The sequence below is a fragment of the Cylas formicarius genome, unplaced genomic scaffold (genome assembly GCF_029955315.1).
Source record: "Cylas formicarius isolate icCylForm1 unplaced genomic scaffold, icCylForm1.1 PGA_scaffold_5__7_contigs__length_24384050, whole genome shotgun sequence".
Lineage (NCBI taxonomy): Eukaryota > Metazoa > Arthropoda > Insecta > Coleoptera > Brentidae > Cylas > Cylas formicarius.
This window is the reverse complement of record NW_026844341.1, coordinates 16,131,073-16,143,438: the sequence shown is the minus strand read 5'-3', so window position 1 is coordinate 16,143,438 and position 12,366 is coordinate 16,131,073. Positions and strand designations below refer to the sequence as shown.

General features: G+C 45.4%; 4 protein-coding genes across 9 annotated transcripts in view; 2 read left to right on the top strand and 2 right to left on the bottom strand.

The window, feature by feature from the left end:
* Positions 1–2,320, top strand: part of LOC132702403 (E3 ubiquitin-protein ligase HERC2) — a 31,459-nt gene extending 29,139 nt beyond the window's left edge. The window contains exons 16-18 of the mRNA XM_060670995.1: positions 621–1,029; positions 1,082–2,124; positions 2,179–2,320. Of these exons, the coding sequence (XP_060526978.1) occupies positions 621–1,029; positions 1,082–1,231 (559 nt within the window). The 3' untranslated portion in view covers positions 1,232–2,124; positions 2,179–2,320. The remainder of the gene's footprint in view (positions 1–620; positions 1,030–1,081; positions 2,125–2,178) is intronic.
* Positions 2,321–4,153: 1,833 nt separating this feature from the next.
* On the bottom strand, positions 4,154–4,988 carry LOC132702405 (iron-sulfur cluster assembly 1 homolog, mitochondrial). The gene is made up of 3 exons (XM_060670999.1): positions 4,711–4,988; positions 4,600–4,653; positions 4,154–4,544 (listed from the first exon to the last, which is right to left on the bottom strand). The coding sequence occupies exons 1-3, from the start codon at positions 4,789–4,791 to the stop codon at positions 4,290–4,292; spliced, it is 390 nt and encodes a 129-aa protein (XP_060526982.1). The 5' UTR covers positions 4,792–4,988; the 3' UTR covers positions 4,154–4,289.
* Positions 4,989–5,140: 152 nt separating this feature from the next.
* On the top strand, positions 5,141–7,257 carry LOC132702404 (MOB kinase activator-like 1). Of its 2 annotated transcripts, XM_060670997.1 has the most exons (4): positions 5,141–5,300; positions 5,384–5,550; positions 5,721–5,845; positions 5,909–7,257. In XM_060670997.1, the coding sequence occupies exons 1-4, from the start codon at positions 5,287–5,289 to the stop codon at positions 6,191–6,193; spliced, it is 591 nt and encodes a 196-aa protein (XP_060526980.1). In that variant the 5' UTR covers positions 5,141–5,286; the 3' UTR covers positions 6,194–7,257. The 2 variants fall into 2 exon arrangements, with proteins under 2 accessions (XP_060526980.1, XP_060526979.1); XM_060670996.1 differs by having other exon boundaries at positions 5,721–7,257.
* Positions 7,258–8,445: 1,188 nt separating this feature from the next.
* LOC132701726 (protein sickie) overlaps positions 8,446–12,366 on the bottom strand; it is a 109,797-nt gene continuing 105,876 nt past the window's right edge. For all 5 annotated transcript variants that reach the window (XM_060669877.1, XM_060669875.1, XM_060669876.1 and 2 more), the window contains 3 exons: positions 11,579–11,662; positions 10,338–11,518; positions 8,446–9,620 (listed from right to left, as the gene is read on the bottom strand). In XM_060669877.1, the coding sequence (XP_060525860.1) occupies positions 8,777–9,620; positions 10,338–11,518; positions 11,579–11,662 (2,109 nt within the window). In that variant the 3' untranslated portion in view covers positions 8,446–8,776. The remainder of the gene's footprint in view (positions 9,621–10,337; positions 11,519–11,578; positions 11,663–12,366) is intronic.

The window sequence follows — 12,366 nt, the reverse complement described above, 5'->3', positions numbered from 1 at the left end:
CAATAAACCAGTAGAAGTTGGAAAATAAACGATGTCAGAGAGTTAGTTACCCTTGACAATGTAAGGTCCGAACTTCTCCCTGTTTCATCAGGTGTAGCGCAAGGTTCTGTCCTTGGGCCTACATTATTCTTAATTTATATTTGTGATTTCGATCCTAAATTATTTGATATTGTTTCAATTGATATCAATTTGGACTTTCATAACTTATTTCTTCTCTGTTCAAAACAAAACACAACGGAATTAATATACATTTGTTGTAGAAATTGGTAATTGAGTAACTAATACCCGTAAAAATAAAGTAAAAAACGAGTGCCTTCAAGTTGATTTTAATTTTTAAATATTATATTAAATAAGGAATAAAAAAAATTAAAAAACCAATGACAACAAAAATAAAACAACGGAAAAACTTTTTTTTTTAATATGAAATTTTGCTTTCTTAATTTTAATGGTTAAATGTTCGGAACAAAAATTAACTATGCAATAAACCAGTAGAAATACAAAAATATAACTAACAACATGATATAGAAAAAATTTGCCCAAAATTTAAATACAGATTAAACTTTTTTTTAACTTTAAGAAATCGATTAATTTAAGCAAAAATGACAATATCGTTTGTGCAGACTCCACGAGTTCGACGAACAAATCAAAGCGATACGCGACGGCATGTCAAAGGTAGTCCCGGTTCCGCTGCTTTCTCTGTTCAGCGGTTACGAACTGGAGACGATGGTGTGCGGCTCTCCCGACATCCCGCTCACTCTCCTCAAGTCGGTCGCGACGTACAAGGGCGTTGACAGTAGCGCCCCCCTGATCCAGTGGTTCTGGGAAGTCATGGAGGAGTTCACCAATCAGGAACGCTCTTTGTTCCTGCGGTTCGTGTGGGGCCGGACGCGTCTTCCGCGCACCATCGCGGATTTTCGCGGCCGCGATTTTGTCATTCAGATCATCGACAAGTACACGCCGCCCGATCACTTCCTGCCCGAGAGTTACACTTGCTTTTTCCTGCTTAAAATGCCAAAGTATTCCTGCAAGGTAAGTTGGGGGCGGGGTAGAAACGGTTGACACGAAAGCTGGTGCGTTGCAGCACGTGCTTCAGCAAAAATTGAAGTACGCCATCCACTTTTGCAAGTCCATTGACAAGGACGAGTACGCGAGGGTCGCGATGACCGGCGACCTAGCGGTCAGCTCGAGCTCCGACGTCGAGAGCGACCCCGACATGGACAGCAGCAACTGAGCCTTTTTTTTTACTTGCAGCACCGCGCGTTGAGAGCAGTATTTTTAATTTGCGTCTACACCGCCATCTAGTCACCGTTAAATTAAGAAAGTTTTCTTACAAAGCGAGTTTCATTTACCTCCGACCGGCAACGCGGTGATGTCACCGTGCAGCGTTTTCGTGCAATTGTCGTGTTCTGTGGTCCGCCGATTTTTCGCGTTATCTACAGATCGTCACGTCTATTTTGAAGTGTGTCTTATTGTTATTACATTAATTTTTAAAAATTTAGTTCTTTTATCATAAAGTTTTGTTTTTAATTTTGTAATTTAATTAATTAAAAACAAAAAAATCAAGATTAAATTAACAAATGACAACGTAAAAGTAGAAAGACACCGTTGTTTTTTTATTTTTAAATAGTATTTTCGTTAAAATTTCAATTTTAACGGTGTAAGAAATGTGAATCACAAAGAAAATAAAAATAAACGAGAGAATTTTTATTTCTAACTTTTTAAAGTACATCTTTTTGTTTAAGTTAATTTAATAATTCTGTTAAGATGCAAGCTGCATGTCGAGAGTGGTATTACTGATTGGCGTCTACACAGCCCTCTGGTCACCGTTAAATTAAGAATCAATCGAGTTTCATTTGTCCCTTATCGGCAACGCGGTGACGTCACGTGCTGTACTAATATCGAGTTATCCTTTTTTCATCGTATGGTCCGTGAATTATTTTTTTGCCACCTATTTGTTACGAATTGATAAGTGTCATGTTCTGTGGTCTACTTGTGTCATCTCTAGACCAGATATTTTTGAAATTGAATTTGGCGGACCGTTGGCGTCGAACCGGCATAGTATCCGCAATGGATTCGTTTTACGACGCTCCTAGACGACCGCCGTTTCTTCCTCCGAGAGATCGAGTAACGTTGACCGCTTTAAAATGATCGCCCCCGTCAGGGTAAATTTTGTTGCAGCTGTCGGCGCCGGTAGTGCCAGAAGTCTCTGTTCTTGGAGCTTCTAACGATTTCGAACCCTACCGGAGCTGGAAATTAAAACAAAACCCTTATCATAACCGATGTGCCGAATCGAACAAGGAGAATATTAGTCAAAATACTTCCTACCTCAAAAAGCAGGTTAGGTTCGAGAGTCCCCAACAAAAGTCGCCAGTTTTAGCAGCTGTCGACAGTCCGCGACCGGCACCCGTCCAAACGCCCCCTACGTTCGAGCAGATTTACATGGCAAACATACCTAACCGGCATTTGGACTTGAGCATTATCGATTTGCCTCGGAACGTGGAGCAAAAAGAATCGAAGCAAGAGGCTACAAGCGCATCCGCACCGCCAGAAACGTACCGTCAATTTTTGGAATCGCAAAAGTCAGACAACAAAATCGTATACAATGATTCCGTGACTGATATTTTAAATTACAAAAGAAGGCCCCAATCTCCGGTCGTAAATCGCAAACAGGTCGACCTCAATCAATGCAAATGTGCTGCGGTGAAACGGGACGAGGAGCCGTCGATTAAAGAGCTACTGCAGATAATCGCGCAACAGGGCCGCCAGTTGGCCCAGCAAAATGAGCAAATTTTACTCTTGCAAAAGCAGGTGTCCGCGTTACTTCCTGGTTCGAACACGCGAGCACCGCAAGCGGCCGAAACGGGCAGGTACTTGACCAGCACCAAACACGAGACTTACAGGTTTATGAGCACCAACAACAGTCCAAGAAAGAGGGGGCTGCCGAAGTTCTCGATCGACCTGATGCGGAGCTTCGAGGTGTCATTCAGGCCGCCGCAAAACAATATCGGCAACGCGAAAGATTGCGACGACAACCGCGAACCCGTGATTGAAGAAATAACCGAAACTGAAGCGAAAGACAGCGTGGACACGTCGATGGTGCTTCACGACCTGATTCCAGTCAGAGAGGGTTGTCCTAGTCCCGACCCGAGCATCAAAATCGACATGAACGACTATGAGGACTCCGAGTAAGGTTTGAATGGAGTGCGCTCTAACCATTGACCATTTTTTCTCTTGTCTATTTGTATCCCAAGTCAAAATCTTTAATAATCAAATTAAGTTAATCAAATTTAAATTAGAATACACAATCTTTTAAATCAGAATCATCAATCTTTCTCTCGCTGTTTAAATATTCCATAGTATGGAAAGCCTTTGTAAGAACGTTTTTAATTTTAATGTCTGAATTTTATTTCTTCAATATTTTTTGGTAATCTATTGAAAAATTTAGAAGCAAAATGCGATGCTATTAAAAGGGATGAGGTGTTGCATAATTACCTATGCTTTGTTTTATATAAAACACGCCAACCGATATACAGGGTGTCTTCAAACAAATGAGAAAAACTTGAGGACCTGTTTCCTGCTTTAAAAAAAACACACATAAATATTACAGTATCAACTTGGGTGTTTTTTCTTTTTAGTGAGGACGACGTGTGTTCGGAAGTGGACACGACGTTTTATCAAAATTTAATGGTGGGTAAAGCCACACGTACTGGTCAAATCATTTCTAATCGAATTTTTGTAGGACCAAGTGAATAATATCCTCCGTAAAGCGCGTATTCGGCCGCGACATGATAATCTTGGCGCATGTAAACCCTGCCAGGCTGATAAATTGACGCCGAAAACCGTGAACAAAGTCAAAGAGGCCACTTTGAGGCACCTTAGGGGCATTGGGATTGACGTGCCCGGCACGGAAGATACATCGTCGGGTTCGTCGGACGGCGAGTCTTACGACCATAACAAGATCAGCTTTGTCGTCAAGCAGCTGCTCATGAAGTACCTGCCCGACGAGCACCTCGCAAGAGCGGCAAAGGAAGGGGGCCCCACGGCCACTCCGATGTCTTGCCCCATCCCAAACAGGCCCGAGTTTTCTTTCGCCACCGTACAGTACATGAAAAAATACAACCTTTTGACCTCTAATCCCGACCCTAGTCCCGTGGCGAATAAAATCCTGGATGTAACGGCCCTAAAAAACCTGGCGAAACTTCCGTTCACGAGCAACAAGTAACTTTATTATTTCAATTTTATTAAGTGTTTCAATAAATTACTATTTACAATTTTTGCTAAAAACGTGACTATATACTAAAGGATTCGCCGCAGCCGCAGGTCCCCTTAATATTCGGGTTATTGAACACAAATTCGGAGCTCAGTTTGTCCGTGACAAAGTCCATTTCTGTGCCCAAAAGCGTCAACTGTGCCTTTTTGTCGATAAACACGCGCACCCCGTCTTGCGCGACTTCCTCGTCCATCGCGTCTTTGGTCTTTGCATAATCCAAAGTGTAAGACAAGCCGTTACAGCCTCTTTGTCGGACGCCGATTTTCAAACCCACCTACAAGAACAAAAACTCGGATCACACGTAAACAGGTAGGTTAATAGCTCCGTACATATTCGGTTTTGCCTTTTAAAAGCTCCTTCACTCTGTTGACCGCTGCTGGGGTCTAGAACATAATATTTTTGAGGTTATGAGGTTGTTTACATAATCCGTCGGGTTTTACCAAAATCAAGGCGGCCCTGCTCGGGATCAGTTTACGTTTCACCGCCCTGACTGTGGCCGTGGCCACGGTTTTTGTTGCCATCGCGGCCGGAGACACTGAAATTTCAATTCGAAAGTCAAACCGACATTGTTGACACCTCGTTGAGCTTTGCGAGTCGCGTATGTCTTTTTGTTTTTTGGTGCGCTAATCGATATTGCGTTACTCGCTTCGCCGCTTAAACGGATTTATATTCGAAAAAAAATAAAACGATTACAAGTTGTTGAAGGAATAAAATGTATATTTTGGTTAGGTAGACAGACACTGGTATATCCCCCGATACAAAAAGAAGACTGTTACGGAATGACGGTAATGATTCATAATCCCCTAATCAAGCACGGCGGTGGTCTGTGGTTACCCCTCTGTTTTACTTATTCCGTGGTTTCATTTCCTTCCCATATGATGTGACAACGGTAAGTTCATTGATTGACCGAAGAAAAAGTAACGTTGCGAAACCCTCTCGATTCGTACCGAAGTTTATTCGATTTCTTTGTCGGCGTTCGCTGTTATCGTCCAGTTTTCTGATCAAGAGGACCGAAAATGAGCTTCCTTTTGTAAGTGGGGGTATCCAGATTAGGCGGACGAAATCTATTTATATCGTCGTCAGGGACAAAAATAACAAGGGTAACGATTTTAGTGGAAGCCGCTCGTCGAAGACATTTAAACCGAAGAAGAACATTCCCGAGGGGACGCATCAATATGAGCTGATGAAACACGCGGCCGCCACCCTGGGCTCCGGTAATCTTCGTCTGGCCGTGATGCTGCCGGAAGGGGAGGACTTGAACGAATGGGTGGCTGTGAACTGTGAGTTTTTTTCTATTTATTGTCAATTTCGCGATGATGAAAACTCCAGTGGCGAAAATAGGTCAAGCGAGGAAAAGAACAAAAGACCCAACAAACCGTGAACTATAAGTACCTCGCTTCTCCGCGTCTTTTGATTACGCAAGCGTTACGTGACGCATTGTTTATTCCAGCGGTGGATTTTTTTAACCAAATCAACATGCTCTACGGCACGATAACAGAGTTCTGTACCGAGGACAGCTGCCCCATCATGTCGGCGGGTCCCAAGTACGAGTACCATTGGGCGGACGGGCACACGGTAAAAAAACCTATCAAGTGTTCGGCCCCCAAATACATCGATTACCTGATGACGTGGGTGCAGGACCAGTTGGACGACGAGACTCTGTTTCCGTCAAAGATAGGAGTGCCATTCCCCAAGAACTTCCAGTCGATCGCGAAAACAATCCTGAAGCGACTGTTCAGGGTGTACGCGCACATCTACCATCAACATTTCAGTGAAGTGGTGCAGTTGGGCGAGGAGGCCCACCTGAACACATCGTTCAAGCATTTCATTTTCTTCGTGCAGGAGTTCAGCCTGATTGAGCGAAGGGAGTTGGCGCCATTGCAGGAACTTATCGACAAGCTGACAGCAAAGGAGCAGCGGTGAATCTCGTTTTCCCGAGGTGCCGAATAATTTGCGGGCGTCCGTTGCGGTTTTTCGCTTTTTAATTTTCAGTTTCCCTTCAGTTCCGAACAAGGACTAAAAATCGGTCTCGCGAAAACCAAAGATTCTTTTCTCCGCACGCAGACCATAGAACGCACGCAGACCGTAGAACGTACGGAGACCACAGAACCGTAACGGGATTGGTTTTTCTGTTTTAACGCGCCTTTCGTCAGCGGCCATGGAAGATCTCTGACGTCAGTGATTCGTTTTTTAAAGCGAAATCGTTCATTAAATGAAATTGTCGATTAAAGATAACATAGGTTAGTGTATTTTCGTACGTCCCACCGGCCAAGAGAGAATATTTTTTTTACTCGCTGGATGTGTAGGTAAACTTAGTTTTTCTCGTAATTAACTTTTAGGCGTTTAGTTTTTAATTGTTGGGAGTGCGATATCAATTCGTGTCTCAAGCGGCACGTGTAAATATTTTCTTGAAAGTTTTCTAGGCAGCCGGATCCGGAGGTTCGTTCATTGATTTTATTTACTTTTTTAAACAATAAATTTATTGGATTTGATTGGTAACTTAATTGGCCCCTACACTGTGGGTGTGCTTTCGCACGTAGAATGAGAAGGGAATGCCAGACGTCATTGAGCGGCTCCCAAACTCGCCGCAATGGTTCGACTTACGTCTATAAATCACCTCCCAGTCTGAAGCAATCCTGGATTTACAAAACTGACCATAATTGTCGTTCTATTGTCGTATTATTTATTACTTACCAATGTTTTACCTATGGTTTGTTTTTGTTCATTATTTTTGATTACCTCTCCTAAAAAAATCAGGGTAATTAATCTTTGTGCGATTGATTAGCCCCAATCAAAGCAATTAATTGTTTGTATTTTCCAGCATATCGTAAGTGGCGAAAGTCACTGAATAATTTAGAACGCTTGCTTGTGCTTCTCTCCCGTATTGTATTTTTTGTTTATGTTTATTTTCGTATTAATCAGTTTTGTTTTGTTAATACTATTTATATATTTGTATTTAAATAGTCTAATATATTAATATAATGTTTACACACTGATTTGGTTTATCTTTTGAACACTTTACCTAAACCTTCCCTAGATTTTGGAATTGCACTCTAGCCGATCGAATTTCGAAGCGGCGTTGTTTGATTGTGGAAAATTTCCTAAATTCTAAAGATGACGCGTTTAACAACAAACTTTTTCGCGGGGTGTTGCCGCTTATTTTCTTCAATTTTCCCCACATTTCTAAATCGTACTTGCGCTCATCGGAAATTTACTCGACGTTGCCAGATTGTGCAAAATTTCAAAAATTCTAAAGATTTTGCGTTTTGCAACATTTTCAATCTCAAAATTTTTCGCGCGGTGTTGCCACTTATTTCCGTCAATTTTCCCTAGATTTTTAAATCGTACTTGCGCTCATCGGAAATTTACGCGACGTTGCCGGATTGTGCAAAATTTCAAAAATTCTAAAGATTTCGCGTTTTGCAACATTTTCAATCTCAAAATTTTTCGAGCGGTGTTGCCACTTATTTCCGTCAATTTTCCCTAGATTTTTAAATCGTACTTGCGCTCATCGGAAATTTACGCGACGTTGCCGGATTGTGCAAAATTTCAAAAATTCTAAAGATTTCGCGTTTTGCAACATTTTCAATCTCAAAATTTTTCGCGCGGTGTTGCCACTTATTTCCGTCAATTTTCCCTAGATTTTTAAATCGTACTTGCGCTCATCGGAAATTTACGCGACGTTGCCGGATTGTGCAAATTTTCAAAAATTCTAAAAATTTTGCATTTTGCAACATTTTCAATCTCAAAAATTTTCGAGCGGTGTTGCCACTTATTTCCGTCAATTTTCCCTAGATTTTTAAATCGCACTTCCGGGCATCGGAAATTTACGCGACATTGCCGGGTTGTGCAAAATTTATAAAATTGTAAAGATTTTGTTTTGTGAAATTGGGATTCTTTGAAAATTTTCGCGCGGCGTTGCTTCTAATTTTTGACTTAATTCCTCAGATTTTTAAATCGTATTCCCGCTGATCAAACTTTTAGGCGGCGTTGCCGGATTGTGCAAAATTTCTTAAATTTTAAACAATGAATTTTCGCAAAATTTGGTCTGGTTAAAGTTTTTGCGAGGCGTGTCCGTCAACTTTTAACAAAATTTATAAAATCCGATAATTTCGTTTTTTTTTTTTGGATTTCGAATTCGACGGCGGCGTGGAAAAGAAAATTCGACGGGCGGCGTTATTAAATAATTTATTGGCAGTTTTTATAATACATCTCGTATAAAAAAGTTATGAAACACTTTCAATGGGGTTAATATGGTACATACATAAACAAAGAGTGAGGCGTATATTATTGCGTTTTCGCCGAAAAGAAATAAATACACGTCATTTTGACCAGAGACACTCGCTAAACAATTTCCACGCAAAATGTACAAACGTCCTACACGCGCGATGAAAAAAAAAGCTCGGTATATATTTCCCAAAATATATATATTTACGCCGTTACCCGCGGCGGTGGGGTCGGCGGGGCAGAAATAGAAATTTAAGCACACTTGGTGGAGGCGCGAGACTACGACGCGCCGTCGACGCCGCCCGCGTTGCTGCCGCGCGTCGCGTTAGACTCGACGCTGTTGCAGTCGGAATCGTTCGAGTGCGGGGGACTCGAGTAGTTGGCCGCCTCCTGCAGCCGCATCAGCATGTTGAGCAGCGGGTCGCCGTCGTTTTCCGCGTGCGTCGCCGACCCGTTCTCCAAGCCGACGTCCCGCGCGGATATCGTGGTGAGGCCCTGGGGCGGCGCCCCCGGCCACGGGTACGTCTCCAGCACGAATTGGGCGGGGTCGGTCCACGCGGCGCGTCTCCCGTACAGCTGCAGACCTTCGCGCGCCGCCTCCCGCAGGTACGGCGCCAACGAGTAGTTCCACACGTCCGCGAACCAGGCGCGCGCCGCGTCCAACTCGAGCGGACAGCCCAAGAAGAGGCGCGGCCCGATGGCCACGTCGCCGCTGCTGTGCGTCTCCAGGAACGCGTTGAGGTGCTGCCAGACGCGCGGCAACCATCCCAAGATGGCCGCGAGTTCGGGCTGCGGGCCCTGCTCGAGCTCGAGCGCGGCGAGACGGCGTCTGAGGACGCGGCCCAACAGACCCCGGGCCGGTTCCATGTGGGGCGCCACCAGCACCCACCTGAAGCCGTGCTGCAGCTGCAGACTGGTCGCGGAGCAGGCCGACTGCGCCATGGTGCCCAGGAGGCAGGGCAACGTGCGGGGCAGCGAGCCGAGCGCGTCGGCCAACGGGCCCGCCTTGTGCAGGTTGTCCAGCACGACGACGCAAGGCAACACGCCGGTGTCCCCGGCGGCTGCCTGTTCCGAGAGGTGCTGCAGGTACTGGCGCAGCTCCTTGGCGGACTTGTTGTCGACGCTGCCGAAGCAAAGGAAAACTAACGCTTTCGGAACTACATACGACGACTATAATCATATGCAATATTTATTATTTATACACATACACATAGATAATATATTACTTTTTTGTGAACAAATTAAACAATTTAACGCAAATGATTAAAATTAAAATTTGGGTCACTCGAGAAATTACATATTGTTTGGGAGAAAAAAAATTGGTCACCAAATTCTCAATCCACTCTTCTTGTAACAGTCCAACATTAATGTGTCCAACCTCAAACATGCGGACACTATAAATTCATCACTCCTTTGATTGCTGATCCTTCTTCGACCAGATGCTGGTCTTCTGGTGATTAAGTCAGTCTCCCCGCAGCGTTGGCGTACATTTTGTACAGCACATTACTAACAATTCTCACAGTTTCCTGTTTTCCTCGACCATCTTGTATTAATGCTACAATTCTAGCCATAACAATAGGATCCGAAAACATTATAGCCAGCTAAATACACTTCAAATCTAAAATACACCAAACAATCATAGTTTTATGGAGATGAATGAACGACAAATTGGAAAGTGCACGAATTTTTAATTAGGTCGAACTTGTGTTATTTCTTAAAAAGCCGAAACTACGCCGACAATCACTGATTCGGCGATAAACTTGTTTTTTCAAATTATTTGAAATTTCTTGAGCGACCTAAATTTAGTGTACATAGAAAAAAAGACACGCGCGATGCTTACTTGAACGTGGCGACCGCTTCGGCGGGGTCGCGACCTTGACTCTGCGCGTGGAACTCGGCGAGTCGGGTGGCCAGGTGTGTCTTGCCGGTACCCGGCGCTCCGCACAGCACGAGCCGTCGATGCTCGGCGAGCAGCGAGACCAATCGCTGCGCCACGCCTTTCGGGATGAGGGCTTCGAACGCGAGCGCGGCCACCGGCTGTAGGACCACGTGGACGGTGCTCACCCGTCCTACGGCGTAGCCGACGGGTAGCAGGTCCGGCGGCCCCGTCTCCGGCTTGCGTTCCGCCTCGCCCAGCTTGTAGCTCGCGATCGAGTCGCTGCCGAGGCCCAGGCCGCCCCCGGGATCGAGCCTCGCGACGTACTGCTTGAAGGCGCGTCTGACAGCGTTGTCCAGCTGCGGCCACGACGTCGCCGCCCCGATGGTCGTGTACGCGACTGCGATCTCGGTCGACGACGCGTGGTTCCCCTTCGCCGCGCCGGACTCGTGACCGTACCGTTCCGCGAAGTATCTGTCGAAGCCGTGCGGTTGCCCCAGGTAGACGGAAATGGCGATCCGTTTGCCGTCCGTCTCGGCGTCGGGCGCGACCGCCTCCTCGTTCGGTAGCAGATCGCTGAGCGCGTCGAGACTGCCGCTCGCGCGGGCTTCCACCGATAACTCGGACGTCGTCGTCGACGTGGTCGTAGTCGACACGGCGCCGCCGCTCACCATGCGCTGCAGCCGCTCGTTGTTCTGCTTCAGACTGAGCATTTCGCTGCGCATCTTCATCACGGTATCCTTGAGACTCTCGAGTTGGTGCGCGGAGCTGAGCGCCTCCAATCGGATATCGGTCAGCACCAGGTCCTTTTCGCGTAGCTGTTTCTGCAGTTCGGCCACCTCCTGGCCGTGGTCGATGGGCGCGGGCTGCGGCGGCGGCGGCGGACTGTGCCGTTGCTCGCCGTCTTCTCCGTGGCTCGGCTGTACCTTGGTGACCTTGGCGTTGCGCGAGAACGCCTTGGTAAACGAGCTGCGCAGCCAGCCTTTTTTTTTCTTCTTGTCCTGTTTGTCCAGCGAACAGGCGGAAGAGAGGCTAGACACGCTGTCCGACGAGGGTTGCCGCGCGAGGCCGCTCCCGATCCCCGCCTGGATCGACTGCGCGCGCAGCGCCTCCATGGCCGCCCGCAACTCCTGCAGTTCGCTATCCTGCGATCGGACGAACGAAAGATAACGGGCGTGTTCTCGCGCGGTTCGTTTTTTTTTTACCTTTTTCTCGGACGTGGAGGTGAGGTGTTGCAGCCGCTGCGTCATCGACGTCAGGCTTTGCTCGAACGCGGCCACCACGTGCGCCTGAAGAAAACATCGCCATTTTATTAAATGACTACTGCGATTCCCGAAGAAAATTGGGTCGCGGATAAATGATGGCAAACGCGCCACTATTCGGGATCGTTCGAGTGCATAATAAGCGATTAATCTTACTTGAGAGAGTGGCCGCGTGCACCGAAAGCTCTTTAATCGAGTTAAATTTAAATCGTTTATCTCGGGTCGACGAGCCTCTTCGGGCCTTGGAAATTGAGACGGAACCCGCGCGGCTGGCCAATTTGCGCCGTTTTTTATAGTTCTCGGCACTCGAGAAAAGACGAGGCCTTTTAAATGGTAATGCAACATCCGCGTTAAACCAACATTAAAGTTGCGCGTCTCTTTAACGAATAAAAATGCACAAAAAAAAAACGATACACTTAATCTAGCGCTTCAGAAATATTTTGAAATTGATATATTTCAGTGTAGAAACTTATAAAAACAGACGCACTAATTAAAATGAAAAATAACAAATATGTTCAAAAAAAAATAAAATAACAACGTAGTTATGTCGTAACCTGAAGTGAATTTACACAACCTTGAAATAGGTGCCAATTTTTACTCGCCGTTTGTCTGTGTATGTTTGAGAATGAAATATAGTAATGGGTGGTTATAAATCGTTTCCGTCTATAATTCAAAAAGAAAATAGAACTAACCAAAATATTATGTAATGAAATAAATAAATTATAGGGTCC

Coding starts and splice junctions, on each gene's coding strand:
- LOC132702405 (XM_060670999.1), bottom strand. CDS start 4,791: ATGGCAACAAAAACCGTGGCCACGGCCACAGTCAGGGCGGTGAAACGT. Junction 4,654..4,710: donor GCAGGGCCGCCTTGATTTTG/GTAAAACCCGAC, acceptor ATTATGTTCTAG/ACCCCAGCAGCGGTCAACAG. Junction 4,545..4,599: donor TAAAAGGCAAAACCGAATAT/GTACGGAGCTAT, acceptor TTGTTCTTGTAG/GTGGGTTTGAAAATCGGCGT.
- LOC132702404 (XM_060670996.1), top strand. Junction 5,551..5,720: donor CGAATGGGTGGCTGTGAACT/GTGAGTTTTTTT, acceptor TGTTTATTCCAG/CGGTGGATTTTTTTAACCAA.